The 21805-nt window shown below is 47.4% G+C and overlaps 1 protein-coding gene across 2 annotated transcripts in view; it reads left to right on the top strand.

Annotated features, from left to right (window-relative positions):
• Positions 1-21805, top strand: part of Tuft1 (tuftelin 1) — a 43175-nt gene that overhangs the window by 15474 nt on the left and 5896 nt on the right. Inside the window, exons 2-9 of one of the 2 annotated variants that reach the window (XM_006994795.4) lie at positions 2678-2752; positions 3089-3190; positions 7161-7247; positions 7922-8011; positions 9794-9859; positions 14489-14602; positions 19020-19148; positions 19681-19775. In XM_006994795.4, the coding sequence (XP_006994857.1) occupies positions 2678-2752; positions 3089-3190; positions 7161-7247; positions 7922-8011; positions 9794-9859; positions 14489-14602; positions 19020-19148; positions 19681-19775 (758 nt within the window). The remainder of the gene's footprint in view (positions 1-2677; positions 2753-3088; positions 3191-7160; positions 7248-7921; positions 8012-9793; positions 9860-14488; positions 14603-19019; positions 19149-19680; positions 19776-21805) is intronic. The other variant, XM_006994796.4, reaches the window with a different exon arrangement.

Raw genomic sequence — 21805 nt, 5'->3', positions numbered from 1 at the left:
TATTCAGTGTGATTTTAATTTACATGTGCTTAATATTAATGATGAATATATTTATGTGTGCTTATTTGCTCTCTGTATTCCTTCATTAGTAAAATGCCTCTTCATGTTTCTGTCTAGACTATAACCAAATATTAGGGAATAGATTCTATTTGTGAAAGACACTGGTCAGTATTCCTGTGTCCATCATGTCCGTCCCGTGTTATGTGTCTTCCCCCTCCCACTGCATGCACACACATCTATTGACTTTGTCTGGTACTGGCTTACGCTGGCGTCATCAAGAGAACTGTCTTCTGTTCTCTGTGTGAGATTGTAAAGAACTGGTTTTACTTCTCCAGTCCATGAACTGAGTCAGTGGAGCCATTGAGGCCTGGAGAGTTCTGCTTTGAGAGTTCCAGATTATATAAGCCTGATTATATATATATATGTGTGTGTGTGTATACACTATTATTATTATTATTATTTAGTTATTATTATAAACCTGACTTCCTTATGAGCTGTAGACTCACATTATTCATTCTGTACTGAGTGACTTGGAGTGATAGATGTTCTTTTTCTCTTTTTTAGGAATTGGTCCATTTACTCTAAAGGATCAAATTTATATTCAGAGTTGTTCATAGTATTACTTCAGTCTTTTGATAGCTACAGGGATTTTAGAAATATCTGTTTCATTATCTTTTGGTAGGGGGTCTTTTGAAACACGATTTTACTGTGTAGCCCAGTCTCGAACTTGTGATCCTCTTGTGTCTGCTTCCCAGGTGCTGGGATTACAGACGTGCTACACCCTGCCAGGTTTTATGCAATGTTGAAAACTGACCTGGGACTTTTTCCATCCGAGTCAAGCATTCTACCAAGCGAGCTACATACATCTCCAGCACATAAATACCATGTTGCTGTTGTTGTTTTGGGCTTCTTTTTTTAAAAAAAAGATTTATTTATTTATTATGTATACAGTGTTCTGCCTGAATGCCAGATCTCATTACGGATGGTTGTGAGCCACCATGTGGTTGCTGGGAATTGAACTCAGGACCTCTGGAAGAACAGTCAGTGCTCTTAACCTCTGAGCCACCTCTCCAGCCCTGTTTTGGGCTTTTTTGAGACAACGTTTCTCTGTATAGCACTGGCTGTCCTAGAACTCACTTTGTAGACCAGGCTGGCCTCAAACTCAGAGATCCGCCTGCCTCTGGCTCCCCAGTGCTGGGACTAAAGGCGTGCGCCACCACGCCTGGCTTAATCCAGACAATTTCTCATTGAGTCTCCTTTCCCAAGTGATTCTAGGTTGTGTCAAGTTGACAATTACAACCAGCCATCAGTTTACAATCTGCTTTCCTCCTTATTAACTGCTAAGATTAATGTATACCTAACAGTTGCCTTAATTATCTTGACTAAGATTGGTGGTTCATGCCTCTAAGCCCAGCACAAAGACAGGCATATCTCTGTGAGTTCAAGGCCAGCTTGGTCTGCATAGCAAGTTCTAGGCTACACCTGACATACCATTTTTTTTTAAGGACAGATAAAATTGTATTTATATTTGAAGTATGTGTATAGGGTGGAATGATGCAATCTAGCTAATCAGCAAATGCATTGCCTCACACAGTTACCATTTTTGTGGTGAGAATGGGCAGGAAGGCTGGAGAGATGCTCAGAATTTAAGAACACTGGTGGCTCTTGCATAGCACCTGGGTTTGGTTCCCAGCAACCACATGGTGACTCACAACTGTCTTTATCTCCAATTCCAGGGGATCTGATGCCCTCTTCTGGCCTCCAAGGGCATTGCACCCACATGATGCACATGCATATATCTTATACACATAAAATAAAGAGAAATAAATCCTTTTTAAACAACCAGACTGTAATCTCAGTGCTAGAGGGTGGAGACAGGAGGATTTGGGGGTATTTTGCTGACTTTCCAACCTAGCCAGATTGGTGAGCTCCAGGTTCAGTGAGTTAACTTTGTCTCATGAAATAAGGTGAAGTTAGGTAGACCTCTGTGAGTTCAAGGGCAGTCTACTCTAAATAGTGAATTTCAGGACAGTCAGAGCTGCATAGTGAGACCTTGCCTAAGGGGTGTGTGTGTGTGTGTGTCTGTGTGTCTGTGTGCATGTGTGTGTGTCCATTCCCAACTTGGGATTCAGGGTCTTACTTATTGTTTGGCTCCAGAAGGATATCCTAGGCTTCAAAACCTTCCTGGCTGGTTGTCAGAGGTAGAGAGTCTGGCTTCAAGAGCTGAGTGCATTGGTGTACACCTGTAATCTCAGCACAGGGGAAGTGGGGACAGGAAAATCAGCAGTTCAAGGCTATCCTGGGCTACATGAGACCAGTCTCCAAACAAACAAACAAGAATTCTGGCTTGGAGATGACAGACTGGGGATAATTGCTCTGTTCTCTGGGGAAGGAGACCCAATACCCTATGCTCCTGTGATCTGATAATCAAGGTGGGTCCCGGGGCCACATGGAGCCTTGTGCTTGTATAGTCAGTCATCCTTCGGTGTGGGGCACCCAGGCTGCCTGAAACATGCCAGTACCCAGGGTCACCTGATATTGGGCAAGCTGAGAGCGTTTCTCTGGACTTGTCTTTGAATTGGTGATGGACAAGGCCTGCCAGAGAGTACACCTTAGCTGGTTGTGCTTGTAGGCTTGAAAGGTGAGGGGTCACTGTCACTGTTATTGTCATTATTAGGGCAGCGTGGACATTCTCAGGCTGACCCTCCAGAGTGAGCTGACAGGAGATGAGCTTGAGCACATAGCCCAGAAGGTATCACGGTGTCTGCCGGGGCAAGGCCTCCTCTCAGCCAGTTCTTTCTTGCTGCTGACCGTTCACCCTAGTGTTTCCTGGAGCCACGCCTGTTGCTGCAAGCCTGAGAGCATCTCCCTTCCAACACACCCAGCTACCTCAGCTTCGTGCTTTGGGAAGTGGGAGACTCCCACTCAAATGAAAGCTAACCCAAGTTTTCTACTAACATTCCCTGCCCCGTGTCCTGGTTGCTGTCTGGCTGCTCTTGGGGGGCAAAGAAATCTCTGTGTGGGTCGAGGGCAGGAGGTCCTGGTTGCGGTGTGGTTTCTGAGTCCCTTCTCTCTGTCTCTCCGGCAGGCGGGCAGGACGACTTATGCCATGGTGTCTGATCGCTCCTCTGGTCATTCTCTGGCTTCAGAACTGGTGGAGTCCCATGATGGGCACGAAGAGATCATTAAGGTGAGCTTAGTCCACTCTCCCTTTTTCTTTCTGCTTTCCCCACCCTGCAGGTACACGAAAGAGCTGCTGATTGACAGCTCATACACCAACTGGAGCCATCAGGAAGATGCTAGCTCCCGGTCATCCATCTCCTACAGGGGTTCTAACACCCAAGTCCAGCCTGCAGTGAACAGCTTGGGTGGAGCCTGGCCCCAGGCATGGGCATGAACAGTTTTCCTTCTTTTTAAAACGTAACTTTAGAAGAGGCTGGGGAGTTGACTCAGTGGTTAAGAGTGCTTACTGCTCTTCAGAGGACCTGACTTGGGTTCCCAGCACCCATGTCAAGTGGCGCAAAACTGCCTGTAACTCCAGCACCAGGGAATCTGATGCCCTCTTCTGGCCTCCCCAGTCAACTGCACTCATGTGCATAGTCTCCTGAAGCCTTTACTTATATTCTGTTATTAATAACAACTCGGGAGTTAAATATCGGGATTAAAAACCTGACTGGTAGAGAAGCATCGGAGATGAGACTAGTAACCTCCTCTCTCTCCTTCCTGATCCAAAAGGGCCTGTGAATCTTTCTAAGCCACTCCCTCCTACTCCCCCCTCCCCCCTTTATTGGCTTTTCTTTTTAAAACCTTATTTTATGTGCATTGGTATGAAGGTGTCAAATTCTCTGGAACTGGAGTTAGACCATTGTGAGCTGTCATATGGATGCTGGGAATTGAACCCTGGTCCTCTGGAAGAACAACCAGTGCTCTTAACCACTGAGCCAGCTCTCCAGCCCCTCCTTACATTTCTTTATGAATTTTAGGTTCAGTTTACCAGTTTCTGCAAAAAAAGCCAGCTAGAGTTTCAGTATGAATGTATTGAATCTGTTGGTCAATTTGGGAAGGATTGCAGTCTGAGTCTACCTGTAAAGAAAGACAGGGTTAACCATGGAGTTAATTTTTTAAGGTTTTCTTTAAATTTTTTATAGTAACTAGTTTGTAAATTTTAAAATAGAAAACTTGAATTTATTTTGCTATTTAAAAATATTAATTTTGAATTTATTTGTTTTATTCTATGTGCATGAATGTTTTGCTCACATTTATGTCTGTATACCATGTGGGTACCTGATGCCCATGTAGGTTAGAAGAGGGCATTGGGATCCCCTAGAACTGGAGCTACAGATGGTTTTGAGTTTGCTGGGAATCAAACCTATTATCAGTTATTGATCCATCTTTCCAGTCCCTTATTGTGCTACTTTTTGAGATAAGTAAGGTCTTGCATTATAGGCCAGGCTGGCTTGGAACTTGGTTGTAACCCAGGATGGTCTCAATTCTTTATTTTCCTGCCTCTGCTTCCTGAGTGCTGCGATTAAAGGTGTGCACCAGTATGCCTGGCTTGGAATCTATTATTATTATTATTATTATTATTATTATTATTATTATTTCCTTAAAGTAACAGCACTTCATTTATTTTATTTTATTTTTTTTGATGATTTGGGAATCTTATATCATGCACCCCCGATTGTGCTCACCTCCTAGTCTTCCCATGTCCACCCTCCTTTCCCCTGTGATCCCCCCCAAAATAAAACAAAACAAAAACAAGTCCATTTTTGTTGTCCATATATATATTCACTGGAGCATAGTCATATTCCTAGCACCCAAGGGAGGATGAGTCTTTCTCCGCCTACATTTGCACCAGAAGCCATGAGCTGAGGAGAGCTGAGCAGTGCCCAAAGCAGTGTCCACAGTGGTGACCATGTCCACAAGACCACCTGCATGGTAGTCTGTGGGCCAGCAAGGGTTGGGGCCGGCCCTCCCTCACCCACAGACATTAACATGGCTTCCCGTGGCAGCCCAGACCACAGGCATCACATGGGCATCAGTGGTAAACACAGCCCTCAGCGGCTGCAGGGACTACAAGCCTCAACATGATCTCTGGTGGTTACACTGCCACTCGCATCAGCGTGGCTTGCTTGGGTGGCTTCCTGCTGCCTGGTGGCTGCTGGACCTCTGTTATTATTTTTAAGATGGGATTTCACTTTGTAGTTCAGACTAGCCTGGAACTCATGCCTCAGCTTCTCAAGTGCTGGAATTACAAGTGTGTTACCACAGCCAGCTGCAAATGAACTTTTGTTTATTCTTTTATGTATGTATGTATGTATGTATGTATGTATACATGTGGGAGTGGGTGAGTACATTTACCTGTGTACTGGGCACATGTGTAAAGGCCAGAAGATGCCTTTGGGTGTGTTCTCTTACTGTCTGCCTTTCCTGTTGAGGCAGGGATCTCTCCCTAAACCTAAGACCTATCCTTTCTCAGCTAGACTGGAAGCCCCCAGTCCCTGGAGATCTTCCCATCTCTGCCACACTTGAAGCTGGGGTCACAGGCACTTGTGGGGAAGCCTGCTTGTTACTTTGGTGCTAGAATCTAAACTCTAGTCCTCGTGATTGCAGAGAAGTGCTCATAATCATTGAGCCATCATCTCCCCAGCTCCTGTCAATGAGGCTTCACCTTTGGATTGCTAATTGCTAGGCTGTAGGAAGACAACCAGTTTGTACACGGAGTGACATCCTTCAGCCTCACCACTCTCCATTTGTCGTTCTGCCGGGTTTCTTAGGCCGTTCTCTGTGCAAGGATATGTCATCTTGTCATCTGCAAATAGGCATTGTTTTACTTCTTCTTTCCAAGCTGGATGCCTTTAATTACTTTATTTTCCTTACTCAGAGTAATTGCATGCCTCTTGAAGGAGGCAAAGCTACCCCATAATCTAGCAGGGTAACCATTGTAAGCACCTTACTGTATATCCTCCTAGACATACAGACATATGTACTTTTTAAAAAGAGCAAATGGAATTGTGTTAGTATGCTCTGTTTCATCTTCTCTGCCAACACTGAATGACACATTGTAACATCTTCCGTGTCTCTAGGTATCTGGCATTTTACTAGCTGCATAATATTCCACTAAACACTGTAATTTATTGAATTAATTACCCATCATTGGATATTCGGTCTATTTTCATTCTTTTGCAACCATGTCTAATACTTGACTGAACATAGATGTCCCTGAAGTGTATGTATTCCACCAGTCAGAGCCGGTTCCTCGGCTGGAAAAGGCTCCTTCAGACCTCTTCCCGTGGGAACTGCATGACTGGCTGAGAGTGCATCCTTCCGGCCACTTTTCCATCAACTTACATGGTGTGGTTGAGTGTGCCGGTATGGGTGTGTATTGTTTAGCTGAATGTAGCATGAATTTTAAAAGGTCTTATTAATAAAAACAAACCCGGAGCCAGGTATTGGGGTGAACGCTGAGATCAGAGAAACAGAACAAGCCACAGCTAACCTCACCTCACTAATTCCTCAGCTGATCTCGTTTCCTCAAACTGGAAGCCTCTGTGTCCTCATCCAGAATGAATCTCAGCAGAACTGTGTTGCTCAAAAGCCTAAAAGCTTAACCAGGCTCTAGTTCCTGGTCCTCACACCTTATATACCTTTCTGCTTCCTGCCATCACTGACTGGGATTAAAGGCGTCAGTCACCATGCCTGGTTGTTTCCAGTGTGACTTTGAACTCACAGACATCCGAATGGATCTCTGCCTTCACAATGCTAGGATTAAAGGCGTGTGTGCCACTATTTTCTGACCTCTATATCTAGTAGCTGTTCTGTCCTCTGACCCCAGATAAGTTTATTAGGATGCACAATATATTGGGGACACAGTATCACCACAGCTGAATTTGTTGTTAGGATACATTTCTAGGAGTAGATTAAATAGGCCCAAGGGTGATGCATTTGGGGCCTAGGCTGTAGCTCAGTTGACAGAACGTGTCTAGCAAGCATGAAGACCTGAATTTGGTCCCCAGCACTGCCTACACTGAGTAGTAGGAATCCATTTTTAAGTCTGCTGAGCTGAATCACCACACTGTCCCTGAGTAAACTGGTGGTAACAGTGTATTCCTTCCTTCTGGGTATGGGGCTGTGTGTTAACAGTGCTGTCCTTATTGCAGGTTTACTTGAAAGGGAGGTCTGGAGACAAGAGGATCCATGAGAAGAACATCAACCAGCTGAAGAGTGAGGTCCAGTACATCCAGGAGGTGTGGACCCTTCTTCCTTGGAGGGAACTCCTAGATTCCAAACCTCAAGTTTCTGGGGCTCCTTTTACGGGTTCTGGTAGTTTTTTCTTCTGTCCCTTTTATGTCACTGAAGTGCCCCGTGGCCTCCTATGTGTCAAATAGTATTTATTTATTTTTATTTGTTACTTGTTTTTTTTTGCGACAGGATCTCTCTCTGGAGCCCCGTTGTCCTGGGACTCTTTACTCAGACCAATTCCTGCCTCTGTTTCCAAATAGCATTTTTGACCTTTTGGATCTAATCCACTAATCCACAGTGGATCAGGTATCCTGCACCTGGCCAGCTCTCTGGGCTGTTTGGTCTGTGTGGTCCACCACCTTCCCCAGTGTTTCCCAGCCCCTGCCTGGCTTCTGCTTCTCCTTAGCACCTGCCACTGAGTCCGTACCACACATCTTATTTGTCCTTTGTGCCACGTGTCTTTTTCAACTAGCATGTCAGTGCTGCCAGGGGAGGGGATTAATTTATCTCGTTGCTTGTCCAGGAGAGACGGGGCCTGTCACCCCACCCGAGTACAGTCCCTCCACCTGCAGCCACTGTGTAGCACAGTGTCAGACTGAACGTAGCATGGGTTGGGGGTGACCCAAAGGTCTGCTTTCCCTGCCCTGAGTCTGAAGTGTCTTGGCTCTCTTTTTACCAGGCCAGGAACTGCCTGCAGAAGCTCCGGGAGGATATAAGTAGCAAGCTCGACAGGAATCCAGGAGACCCTCTGCAGCGGCAGGAGATACAGGTACTTTGGAATGGTGCTGACTCTCAAGCCATGGCCAAGGGAGAGCATAGAGGGGATCTGGCTTCCTGAGAACTCACAGAAGTAGGGTTCCCAGCACACATAGCCTTGGACGATCACCTGTGCATCCAAACTTCCTGTAAGTTGATCTTGCCGAACTTGGGTGAGCCTAAGTAGAAATGGAAGTCTTTTTTTTTTTTTTTTTAAATAAAGATTTATTGTTTGTGTGTTTATTTATTTTATTTTATTTTATTTTATTTTTTTTGAGACAAGGTCTTTATGTAGCCCTAGCTATCCTAGAATTCACTCTGTAGACCAGGATGGCCTGGAACTCTCAGAGATCCACCTGCCTCTGCCTCCCAAGTGCTGGGATTAAAGGTGTGTGCTGCCACACCCAGCTTAGATTTATTATTTTATTTTTTGTGTATGAGTGTTTGTCTGTCTATGTGTATATGTACCATGCAATGTGCCCAGTGTCCCAGGAGGCCAAGAGTATTAGATCCTTTGAACTGAAGTTATAGGTAGTTCTGAGCTGCCATGTGGGTCCTGAGAATCACAGCCAAGCCTGTAAGAGCTGCAGTCAATTCAGTCTGTTATCTGTGTATGCAGTTATCTCAGCCCTGGGCTGGGAAACTCCATGAGGTTAGAGGTTCACCATCCTGTCCCTGTGTCCTTAGCCTGACCTAGATGTAGGATGCAGAGGCATCAGCAATGTAGGAGCAAACACTATATAAATCTTCTTTGGGAGGTAGTATGGGATTCTGCTGCCCAGCTTTTTCAAAGTTCCAGGGCAGGAATGTCCTCAGAAGCAGAGCAAGCTCTTCTTGACTTCTCCTTCAGGCTCCTGAGACCTGAATTCTGTCTCCTTTGTTTGCCTTTTGGTTTGAGTCAGATGGTCTTTCTCCAGCAGTCCCCTCCCTATTCTGAAGGGAATAATGGCCTAGCAGCTGGTACCAGAAGAGTTCCTCCTTGTCTTGACTGGGTTTCGTGTGCTGGATGTTTCCAAATTTACTTCCCTTTGCCTGAAAGCACTATTGAGGCCTGATGTCACACTTGGCTGGTGAGAGGCACCTTGTCAAGTGCATAGTCAGAGTCAGGCCACAAAGCCCCTTGTTGGCACAAATGAGCAGTCACATGATGAATGGTCTAGCTTTGGGTTAGACAGAATTGTAGAAAAAACTTTTTCCTCTCTTCATTGCGCTTTGTCAAAACCTGTCAGGATCCCCACCGAAAGGAAAGCGCAGTATTTATGGCGAGCAGTGGCTTGTATTCCTGGGAGGGATGTGCCTCACAGGTTTTCCAGTCCGCTGCAAGCGTTAGCCTGAGGTCTATTTCCTCCACCCCACAGGTTGGAGTCCCTCTCAAGGCCATCTTGCCACCCTCTGCTTTCTGCTTTCTCCTGGAGTACTGGAAATCGCTCCTTCTCTTGTTCCTTTCTTCTCTGCCTTTTCCTACTTCTTTTCTTCCTCCCTTTTCCTTATCTCTTTCCATAAAAGATTTAAAAAAATGGTTTTACATTTATTTTGCATGTGGGCATGCGCACGTGTTAAGCGTGTGTATGCATGCACTCATGCCATGACACACGTGTGGCTGTCAGGGGACAACTTGCTGGAGTCAGTTCTCTCCTCTGCCAAGTGGGTTCTGGGGATTGAACTCAGGTTGTCAGGTTTGGTGGCAAGTGCCTCTGAGCCATCTCACTGGTCTGTAGGGTGTGACACTGCATCAAAATTGTTTGCTTGGTTGGTTAAATTGTTTTAACTCCTGACCTTATTTTTCTTTACACAGGTGGTACTAGAGAAGCCAAATGGCTTTAGTCAGGGTCCCGTGACTTTCTACAGCAGCCCACCTGAGGTAGGTAACAGGGGAGAGACCATGGTCAGCAGAGTTCAACCGGCAGGCAGCATCCCCTGCTCCCTGGCCATCCCACCTCATACTTACTTGGTATAAAAATCTAACAACAGAGACAGAAAAAGTGGAAATCCCCCAAGCTCACAAAGTAGCCACTGTTGGCAGACTGAAGTGGGTGGGCCCTCCTAGAGGAGGTCTCTGCTTGGCTGCCCCTTAGACGAGCCTTACGAGCTTTAAAGGAGGTGGTGCCTGGGTCCCATCCTTGGACATGTAGAGTAATTGTTCTTAAATGTTCATGAGTGTTTTGCCAGCACGTGTGTATGTGTACCACATGTGTGCCTGGTTCCTGCAGAGGGCAGAAGCGGCTGTTGGGTCCCCTGAACCTAAGTTTACAGTTTTGAGCCATCATGTGAGTGCTGGGAACTGAACTTGGATCCTCTGCAAGAGCAGGAAGATACCCTGACCCCCCAGCCACCTCTGTATTGCCAGCACCAGTTTTTTAAAGCTCTGTTTAAGTGATGAGTCTAATATTTGTTTAAAGTTGAGTACCACTATTTCTATGCACAGACACTCATTTAAATACATGCACAATATGTACATACGTTAAGTAACACATGTCCGTCTATTTCTCAAGTCCAGGATCATGTTAAGCACATTACTCCTTGCACGCTTTCCCTCCGGCATGCTGTGCAAGGCTCTTACTCCTGAGGTGCTTTCCCAGCCTCCTGATTTTTAGTTAAGGTTTTTGTTGTTGTTGCTGGTTTTTTGTTTTGTTTTGTTTGTTTGTTTGCTTTTGAGACAGGGTTTCTCTGTGTATCCCTGGCTGTCCTAGAACTCTCTCTGGAGACCAGGCTGACCTTGAACTCACAGAGATCCTCCTGCCTCTGCCTCCCGAGTGTGAGGGGACTAAAGGCGTGCGCCACCAGTGCCCGGCTTTAAGTCTTTCCATGTTAGTCCATAAGACTGCATTCTCCTCTGTTGCTGTGCTTTAAAAAAAAAAAAAAAAAAAAAGATACTTGTTACCTTGTGTGATTAAAGAATAAGTGTCCTAGTTAGGGTCTCTATTGCTGTGAAGAGACACTGTGACCACAGCAACTGTTATAAGGAAAACAGTTAATTGAGGTGACTTGCTTACAGTTTCAGAGGTTCAGTCCAGCATCATCATGGCGTTCAGGCAGACATGGTGCTGGCTACATCGGAAGGCAGCAGGAAGTGGACAGTGGACTGAGGCACTGGGCATGGCTTGGGCATATATGAGACCTCAAAGCCCGCCCCCAAATGATACACTTCCTCCAACAAGGCCACACCCACTCCAACAAAGCCACACCTCCTAATAGTGCCACTCCTTAAGAGCTTATGGGGGTCAGTTACATTCAAACTACCACAGTAAAATATACTAACTGTAGAAAATCTTGGAAATTCAGAAACAAAAGTAAAAGAAAAATTTAAAGAGTTTTCATCTCTGCATCAGTGGCAGCAGTAGTCTCTAAGCATCCTGAGGACTTCACCCTCCCTTAGGGATTGCCACTGAGGAGGAAGAGCCAGATTCTTGACTACACTGCAGATAATTCCAGGATGAGTCAGAGGGAAGCAGAGCTGGCAGTTTGTTAGTAAAGATAAGGGACAGTACATGTTCCAGATGTCAGTGTGGGGCACCAGAGAGGGTGAGCTCGAGGCTCAGGAAAACGACAGCACACAGGCTTCCCTAGAGAGGCTGTCAACTTAGGTGTCTACAGTGGCGCTTTGTGATATTGTGGCTTTCTAGATTATGTTGCTCAAAGGACATAATTTACAACGCGATTTGAAGACTAAGCAAAACTTAAGTTTTAAGTTTAAAAATTGAGTATAAATATGAGCTGATTTCTAGTCTTAAAGAATTTCTTTTTGTAAATGAAATTGTCAGGTGGTTTAAAACATAGTTTTTTACATCTGTTTATTTACTGTGTGTGTGCACTTGAGTGTGTGTGCCCGTGTACATGGGAATGCCCCCGAATGTGTGTGAAGATCAGAAGACAGCTTGAGGGAGATGGTTCTCTCCTCCCACCACATGGGTTCCAGGAGACTTGGTAGCCACCCCTTTGTCCACTGAGCCTGTATCTCATCACCCTGTAAGGCGATTTCTGAGGTATATTGTCTGGGGTTTGGGATGAGAGAGGAGTGATAATATGGTCATGTTGACAACGTTTTGGTCCCAAATAAGCTTAGTTCATTTGTTATTTTTAGTTGCTTGTTTAACTCTCTCTTAGGAAACTGAGCAGTGTGTCTTGGCTGTATCCATGCTCTTCACAGTTTTGTCTCCCAGCCAGGTTCCAGAATGCAGGTTTCTTTCTCTTCCCATAACCCCTCACTTTTCCGTCTCTGTCCAGTCTCATCTCCAGAGGGACAAGAGTTACACTTGGGTGAAGTTTCCTCTGCCTTTTCATCCATGCAAATACTTAGTTACAGTTTTGAGATTGCACCACACACTACATGTCTTTGTTTGCCTCCTGTTTCTTTGGTGGGTGCCTTTTCTTTGTTTTGTTATTAAGGGCTTCTGTCTGTCTAGTGCTGAGGACTGGACCTGGGTCTCTTCAACAGTTACAGCCTCTACCACTAAAGTGCACACCCAGCCCCAAGGACAGTTCTTTGGGTTGGGTTTTTTGGCCTTCATGTGTAGAGTTGAGTCACAGCATATCATGGGTCCAGCCAGGCCTATCACTGATTGTACTGTTTTTTCTTCTTTTCTCACTAACTCAATAAAATACTTAATATATGACTCTAAATAAAATCACTGTAAAGTGATTTCAGTTTATATGAACTTAAATCTTTTAAATCATTTTGTTCAAAATAACATTTTTAGAGTCTATTTGTGTTACTGTATGAAAGTCTGGTCTGTTGAGCCACGAATGATGGCACATGCCCGCAATCTCAGGACATGGGAGACTGAGGCAGGAGGATCAATGTCAGCTTTGTTATTTGTTCCTCTCACAAGTAGTTTTACAACTGCCTTTTATTGTTGTTTTATATTGTATTACATGATAAAATCTCTCTAGTGCTGGGAATTAAACTCTGAGCACATGTTAAGCAAGCAGTCTGCTACAGAGCTGAACCTCTGACATTTTAATTAATTTAAAAAAATCTCCATGTCATTAGAGGGTTCTTATGAGAAGACAGTGTGTCAGGGATACATCCCAGGAGCCTGTTGCATGCAGTGTTTGCACTTGGCCTGGGTCCTTGAGTGAGGCTAGGGAGGAATTGACAGAGTGACTTCATTAATGTCAAAATTTCAAGTGTGATTCCATCTACGTGATACAGCTTGGGTTGTTCCCTTTCCACGGAGCACTGTTTGGCAAATAAGTTACTGGTAATAAATCATAGCAGCACCTGGCAGTGTCTGACTATATTCTTATAAGCTCTGACAGTTGCCTTCCCAACTCTGGAGACAGACTTCGAGGCAGGGCGTGGTGAGGAGTCTTCCCCGTTTCACACATTTGGAAATGGAGCCCACGGGAGCTCGGAGGAATGCAAAGGCTGGGGTTTGCTGCTTCCCACTGTGCAAGACTGGGAGCATGTGTCAGACGCTCGGAGTTACGCTGTGTGCATGCCTTTGCAGCAGAAGTGAGAGCGAGACCCTGCATGCCCGCCTAGCCTTTCCGCCAGCCCACGGCTGGGTGTGTCTGGGAGGGACAGCTAGCATTCACCTAGTGAGACGCCCGTTTCTTCCTCACATCACATCCATGTGCCTCCTGCTTTTGCTCTAAACCTGTCTATCCAGCCAACAGCCCCTTTCGTTGCTGATCTTGGTGTGAGTCGTGAAAAGAGCAAAAGATGTGCCTTTGGGCTTCGGGGCTGCCCGCCCTCCATGTGATGGGAGCCTAGTCCAAAAGGGATCGAGGTCATTGTTCTCAGAGAGCTCTCCTCTGAACCTGGGACTGGTAGTTCATACCTTTAATCCTAGCCCAGGAAGGCCAAGGCCGGGTTGCTACAAATTTGAGGTCAGACTGGAACTATATATATAGTGAGTTCCAGATCAACCTGGGCTATAGAATGAGACCTTATGTCAGAACAACAACAATAAAGCATTCTTATCTGGAGGAAGGCAGAGCATGCCCATAAAGACAGCACACACTGCCCCCACCTCCACCCCCAAGAAGTCTTTCCACTGAGCCAGTGAGATGATCAGGTAACACTACCTGTGGCCAAGTTTGGGTTTGTCCTGAAGTCTCTGAGCCCCACAGAATGGAAGGAGGGAACCACCTCCAGCAGGTGGTCTTCCACCCTCCGTGTGTGTGTGTGTGTGTGTGTGTGTGTGTGTGTGTGTGTGTGTGTGCGTGCGCGCGCGCGCGCGCGTGAGCGCGTGCAGCAGCATACACACCACCACCCCAACACACAAAATAAATGTAAAAAATGTAGGTGTTTTAAAGGAAACCATTCCCTTGGTGTGTTTCAAAGTTACTGTGTCCTAAATCGTTGAGTGGTTTGAGACTGGCCAAGTCCCTTAGGGATTAAGGGAGAATGTTTTTGTGTATCCTGCCGTGATGCTAATTCTTTTGCCAGGGTCACGCAAATCCCAGCATTGGGCAGGGAGGCAGCCCTCTCTTACCAGGTCACAGATGTGGCAATATTCCTTTCCGTTCTCTGCTCCTCTTCTAGGCTGACAACTACGTGAGTGAAGATGTTGAGAGCTTGAAGAAGACCGTGCAGGAATTGCTTGCCAAGCTGCAGGAGGCTGAGCGGCGACACCAGTCAGACCGTGTGGCTTTTGAGGTAAGATCCGGGATCTGGAGAGAAGGGGCCCTAAGGACTGGCTCCTGGGTGAAGTGCCAGTGACTTTCTCAGCGTCGACTTCGTGTTGTCTGGGTGGACGGTAGCCAACAAGAAATGCAATGCTCTGAAGCCTTGCACACCTCTTGTCTTTCCCTGTTAAAGTGTTTGCTGTCCAATTCTGGCTGCAGTTCCAAGGTCAGGTCTTGTCTTTTCCTTCCCTGCAGGGCTGAGGACTGAGTCTCCCTTGTGGGTGTTAGGCAGTGCTCTACGTCTGGGCTACATGGCTAACCCCTGAAGGTTGGATCTTGATTTTCTGCTCTATTGAAGTTGAGTAGTAGTCCTGGCCTGGGACCACAGATAATTCATAAGTCATTGCTGTGTGCACCATATTAAGAATCACAGAGTCTGAGGCTCCTTGTAGGCAGGGACTTTTGCTATCACGTTCACAGAACCCAAGTGCCTGCTATAATACATGGCATAAGGTAGGTCTTTCATAGATGTAGACAGAGTGAGTGAATAAATCTTTGTTGTCAAATAACTATGCTGGTGGACACACAGGGCTTTGTCACCTTTATTATTGTTATGGTTGATTTTTTTTCTTAGATGTTATTTATTTTATGTGTATGGCTGTTTTGTCTACATGTATGTGTATCACATGCATGCCTGGTGCTTAAGGAGGTCAGAAGCGAGCATTAGATCCCCGGCACTGGAGTTCTAGATGGTTGTGAGCTGCCAGGTGGGTGATGGGAATCAAGCCTGGGTCCTCCAGAAGGGCAACAAGCCCTCTAATCCATGAGCTGTCTCCAACCCCTGTTGTTTTTGAGACAGGGTCTCAAGTAGCCAAAGTTGGCTTTGAAAAATTCTATCTATCTATCTATCTATCTATCTATCTATCTATCTATCTATCTATCTATCTATCTATCTATTCATCCATCCATCCATCTATCCATCCATCCATCCATCCATCCATCCACCCACCCACCCACCCACTGTGGTCCTGGAGATTGAATGCACACTAGGCAGGCACACTATCAGTGAACTACATTTCTGGCTCTTTAGTTGATCTTGTAAAAAATTATGCCTATTTATTCATTCATTCAGTCAGTCATTTGTGCAGTGGGTAGAGGACACTTGACTGCCATGGAGGTCAGAGAACAGCTTACAGGAGGAGTCAGTTCTCTCTTTCCACCTTGTGAGTCCTGGGGATTGAACTACATTTACCCTGCTGAGCTGTCTCACCAGCCCGCTCCCACCCCCAATAATCTAGATTGTTTTAGAGGGTTAAAAAATTAAAACAAAAAAACCAGGGGCTGGAGAGATGGCTCAGAGGTTAGGAGCACTGACTGCTCTTCCAGAGGTCCCGAGTTCAATTCCCAGCAACCACATGGTGGCTCACAACCATCTGTAATGAGATCTGGCGCCCTCTTCTGTCACTCACCAAACATGCAGACAGAACACTGTATGCATAGTAAATAAATAAATCCTTTAAAATAAATGAATAAAAAACAAAATCTATAAACAGGAAAAGCCCCTTTCTATTAAGAGTGTTCAAGGTCTTCGGTTCACCGTGGAAAAACTCTTTGGGTATAAAATGAAGTGCACTGGGCAGTTTTCTGTCTATACTGTGTCGTTAGCCTTCTGTTACCCGTTCTTGTTCACTCACAAATAAAATATGATAGGATTATATTCGTCACAAGCACACTGGGAGCTTGTGGAAGGAGGAACCAGCCTGAACGCGTTTTCATGGAACTAGAAAAGAGTTTTGTTTTGTTTTTTCCGTTGTGGGTGGGTGGTGGTCACGGTACGTGTGTGCGTGTGTGGAGGGTGGGTGGTGGTCACGGTGCGTGTGTGTGCATGTGTGGAGGGTGGGTGGTGGTCACGGTGCGTGTGTGCATGTGTGGAGGGTGGGTGGTGGTCACGGTGCGTGTGTGCATGTGTGGAGGGTGGGTGGTGGTCACGGTGCGTGTGTGGAGGGTGTGTGGTTGTCACGGTGCGTGTGTGCGTGTGTGGAGGGTGGGTGGTGGTCACGGTGCGTGTGTGCGTGTGTGGAGGGTGGGTGGTGGTCACCGTGCATGTGTGCGTGTGTGGAGGGTGGGTTTCTCTTGCTGGAGTTGGTCCTTTCCTCCCATGGTATGGCTGTCTGCACCAAACGCCGGTCTCCAGGCTTGCTGGCGGGCACCTTGACCTGTGAGCCATCCACTGACCCCAAACAAGGAGATTCTTGAGAGGAGGACTGAGGAGGAAGAGGAAGAACACTGAGAATGACAGGCTGCTTCGGGGCTAGGGAAACTGAGCCACAGCGCAGCCTTTCTTCGAGCTGATTTCAGGTTCTGTTGGGAGGATTCACGAATGACCGTGTGAGGCTGTGTGTGAGCACTTGCTTCGGGTGGTTTAGAAGAGGAGACAGACTTCGTTTTTTGCAGTGCTGGGTTTCTTAGCAGACTTCCCTGTTATGCGTAGTTTGACTTGGGACAGTTTTTAGCCGAGTCTGTGAGCAGAGCAGCCCTGTGGTTAATGGGGTTCCCAGTCTCTTTCCTGTGACATAGTTTGGACAGTCTGGTTATTTATGTACGTTTGATGACGGTCTATTTCCTCTATTCCCTGGAAGGAATACAAGGAAAGGGGGCTGAAGCCATGGCCCTGAGCAGTTTCAGGTCTTGGAAGGCCTTGAGAAGTCGTGGCCGCATTCCAAACATGCTTGTCATTTCTGAGCGCCTGTGGTCGAGCCTGCTGCTCCTAAGGAAGCCGCCTGAACTTAGGCTGCAGGCACAAGGCCCCGAGATAGCAGTCGCCAGCTGGGATAGTGGGGCTGTTCTTGACATCTGCAGCAGGTGTGGTGCCTCTTAGGTCTGGTTCCTTCCTATGTGACAGGGCGGGCTGAACTGCTGGGACAGATTCAGAAAACCAGTCTGGGTTGGTTTTTTTTTTGTTTGTTTGTTTGTTTTTGTTTTTTATTTAGGCCTGTTGGTTTTTGTAGGTTTGTTTTTTGTGCATCTTTGTGATTCTGTGATAGACATTGGAGATTAGGATCATGGCTCTGTTAACTCTGTGCTCGGGCACACGTCAGCCTGAGCATGGTGTTTATGTACTGAGATAAGAACCCTTTTTCTAAGCTCCTGCCCAAGAAGCTGGCCTGTTTTAGGCTAGTACACACATGATTGAGGGTGTTTCTTAACCTTAAGATTTGTCCAGTCTGCTTTTCTGAACCTGGGGGTATAAAGGGCAAGATTGATAATTATCATAAGTATTACCTGTCATTAAGCATTGACTCCTGGGGCTGGAGAGATGGCTCAGAGGTTAAGAGCACTGGCTGCTCTTAATAGAGGTCCCGAGTTCAATTCCCACCACCCACACGGTGGCTCACAACCACCTATAATGAGATCTGGTGCCCTCTTCTGGTGTGCAGGCAGAACACTATATACGTAGTAAATAAATAAATCTTTAAAAAGAAAAAAGAAAGCATGGATTCCTCTTCTAATGGCTGCCTGCTGTCAGGAGGGATTTGCAGTGAATCTGCGTGGCTAGGGCAGGTGTGTTATGTAGACAGGTCCCATCACATACTCCCTGCATTGGCCTTTCTCTTCCCTGATTCACCCAGGCCTTCCAGAGCTTCTCTGGATTCTCTTTTACCAAAGGATGAGGTGTCTGGGGTGGGTGGGAAGCAGAGAACTGGATGGTGAGGTTCTTGGTGGTCGCACGGGCCCTGCCATTAGCTTGATTTGTGACAGGGAGAGTATTGGACTAAATGAACAGCAGCTCCACGCCAGCCTGTCGGGCAGTTGCTGCACGCAAGGAAGCCTGCGGCTCTTTGGAAGTGTGGAAGGACCCCAGGCCGGTGTGGCAGGAACACGCACTGTGCTCAGGGGCACACAGAACCTGAAGAGAACCCACTCAGGGCTAGAAGGATGTTCAGAGGGATAGCTGTGAGACTTGAGCGGTAAGCAGGAGTTGGTGAGGTGTAGGAAGAGGCAACCAGGCCAGTTCTTTATTTCCTCTTTCTAACAATCGAGAATTCTGTTGTTCTGAAGTGCTTTCTCACCCGCTGAAGGACAGAACCTGCATGCTGCAGCACCGGGTGCAGGCGGTGTGTTGGCCTTGGTGGGAAAGCGGAGGAGTGGGGAAATGGCAGGCTGGGAGTGCGTCTGCGTCTCCTGGGCCGTTTGCTTCCGATTAGCAGGAAAGCCACAACTCTGGGTTAAGCTTGGTCAGCACTGGAGGGTCATGGAGGTGTTAAGATGGTGGCCAGGGGTTCTTGATGAACTGTTGTGCCAGTTAACCTTGGAGATGGAGTTAGTCTGTGCGGGGCCAGTCAGTCTCCGCCTTGGTCCCGTCGTGGCTCTGACGCCATCCCAGGTTCTCTTTCTAAGGTTTATCTACGTTTGCCTCTTTTCCTCCCACTGTTGAACACATGTCCTAGGTTACACTCAGCCAGTATCAGCGAGAAGCAGAACAGAGTAATGTGGCCCTTCAGAGAGAGGAGGACCGAGTGGAGCAGAAGTCGGCAGAAGTCGGGGAGCTACAGAGGCGCTTGCTGGGGATGGAGACGGTAATGGTGCTGTTCTGGCTTCAGTGTCCAGCCCTGGGGCAGGAAGGGACCCCCCCCAGGCTTCTTTCCCTCCCAGCAGCCATGCATATTCCTCCTGATACCTTCCAGCGCTTTAGGAATGGAGGTCGGACACCTAGCCTCCACCTCCTTCCACTACAGGCGGAACTATTCCCGCCTCAGACCTGTTTGTACACAGCTGCCCCTTTTGGGTTTGGGAAGACTCTCTTAGCAGCCAGTCACCTACCTGGTTGACCAGGGCTGGCAGGAGGCTTTGCACAACACAGGGCCTCCGTCTCCCGCCAGCAGCTGGGTGAGGCTGGGAAGTTTCTGTGTGCCGAAAGTGGAAAAGGCCGTCCCTGACGGGGGAGGGCGCCCAGCAAACCAGCCTGGCCTGCTGCTCTTTGGCAACAGTCCCAGACCCAGCAGCAGCCAAGTCCCCGTTCAGGTACCCATCTCACCCCAAGCACAGACTCTGCTGACGGCTGTTCCTGCTACATGCCTTTTTCTTTTTCTTTTTTTCTGTCTCACCCAGGAGCATCAAGCCTTACTGTCGAAAGTCAGGGAAGGGGAGATGGCCCTAGAGGAGCTTCGGATCAAGAACGCTGACTGCCAAGCAGAAAGAGAAAAGTAAGGGCCCTTGTTCCCTGCAAAGTTGGGTGTAAGAAAGAGGGCGGGACGCGTAGCCGGCTGCCAGGACTGGAAGAAAGCTGGCGCTGAGGTCAGATCTTCCAGTTCCAACTCCGCGAGCTCACACAGGGTGGAGCCCACCCGGGCAGATGCTCTTCGCAAGGCCATCTCCTTCAGGAGCTCCTTTAACGTGGGGGCAGTAACCTACAGGAAAGGATTTGACGGTTTTGGAGCTAAGGTCAGGCAGAGCCAAAGAGGCCCTGGCAGCTCTCACCACAGGAGCTTTCGTTGGGCACGTCACTCCAGAAACACTGGAAGTCCCTGAAGGTCATGTGACGAGACAGGACCATGGCTTCACGAAGACTTCCTGTTGCTCTAAGCAGTTCAGATAGAAACCGAGAACCACCTGCTAGAGCTCTCAGAGGCCTGTGGGGGATTACTGAGTTTTCTGCCTCCAAGAAAATGTGAAAAATTTTTCTCTGAGGAGAGGGCATCAGAGGTCCCAGATCAGTGGGACCCACAGAGCAAAGACTGCCTCCTGAGTCTTCAGGACCGAATAAGATGTTGGCAGGGCATGGTGGCACATGCCTATAATCCTAAGCACTTGGAAGGCTGAGGCGGGAGGATTGCTTTGAGTTCAAGGCCCGCTTGTGCTACAGGGTGAAATTCTGTCTCTAACTAACTAAGCACTTTCTGGGTGCAGTAGTGATAGTCTGTGCCTATTTTCCCAGGTACGCAGGAACCAGAGGCAGAAGGACCATGAGATCTAGGCCAGCCTGGGCAATGTAACAAGATTTGGCTCAAAAAATAAATGAATAACAAACAAACAAACAGTTAAATCTCCGTAGGCCATAGTCGGCCTGATCACCATTGTATAAGTCAAATTCAGTAGACAGTACCTGAAGGGCCAAGATCAGCAGTCACAGCCCCTCCGGCTGAAAACGGGTGTTTTCTCTACTTCAGAACAACCCAGGCTTGACCTTCCGGGCACGGGAAGTGCGGGCCTCTGTGTGTGGAAGCCCCTTTCTGGTTTGACTTCGCACAGAGTGACTTTAGAAGAACAGTTGAAGCTGGGAGTGGTGGCCCACGCCTTTCATCCCGGCACCCAGGAGGTAGATGCAGGTGGATTGCCATGAGTTTGAGGCCAACCTGGTCTACATAGCAAGATCTAGGCCACCAAGGGTCACATAGTGTGACCCTGTCTCAAAGGAAAAAAAAAAAAAAACAAAAACAAAAATGGGAAATTGTCTCTTTACTGAATCTCTACAGTCTCTCTCTCTCTTTTTTTTTTATTTTTTGGTTTTTCGAGACAGAGTTTCTCTGTGTAGCTTTGCGCCTTTCCTGGAGCTCACTTGGTAGCCCAGGCTGGCCTCGAACTCACAGAGATCCGCCTGCCTCTGCCTCCTGAGTGCTGGGATTAAAGGCATGCGCCACCACCGCCCGGCTCTACAGTCTCTTTTTTTTGCTATATTACATCCTGACTGCCAACCACCCCCCTCCTACCCCCCCTCCCATCCCCCACCCCCCCTCACCCCCCTCTCTCCCCACTTCTCCTTTCCTCCACATCCAACTCCCACTCTGTCTCCCCTCAGAAAAGAGCAGGCCTCCTAGGACATCAACCAAACATTGCCATTGGCCCCCCAAACAATGAACAGTTATTTTGTGGCATTTGTGTATTAGGTATCCTAAATAACCTAGAGGTGAAGTGTAAGGGAAGATGCACATGCCGAGGACACACGCAAATACTGAGGAGGGCCGGAAGCACGTGGGGTGGGGTTTCTGTAATCATTCCCCCTTGGGTGTTGAGAGATGGCTGTGTTTAGAACTCTTCCTCTGTGTGGGACATTCGCAGGGCGGACTAAGAGAAGAACAAAAGAAACTAAATCCCACCCTCAGTTCCCCACACTGATGCTCTGGAATGCTGTTTGACAGCTGCGCCCCCTCGTGTGGGGAACTGAGTGAGGGTAGGATTTAGAATGTTGGAAGTTGAGGACGGACGTGGGGCGCAGGCGCACTGTGGCCGCCGCACC

The sequence above is a fragment of the Peromyscus maniculatus genome, chromosome 6 (assembly GCF_049852395.1).
Source record: "Peromyscus maniculatus bairdii isolate BWxNUB_F1_BW_parent chromosome 6, HU_Pman_BW_mat_3.1, whole genome shotgun sequence".
In the NCBI taxonomy this organism is placed as follows: domain Eukaryota; kingdom Metazoa; phylum Chordata; class Mammalia; order Rodentia; family Cricetidae; genus Peromyscus; species Peromyscus maniculatus.
This window is presented reverse-complemented; position numbering and strand designations above follow the sequence as displayed.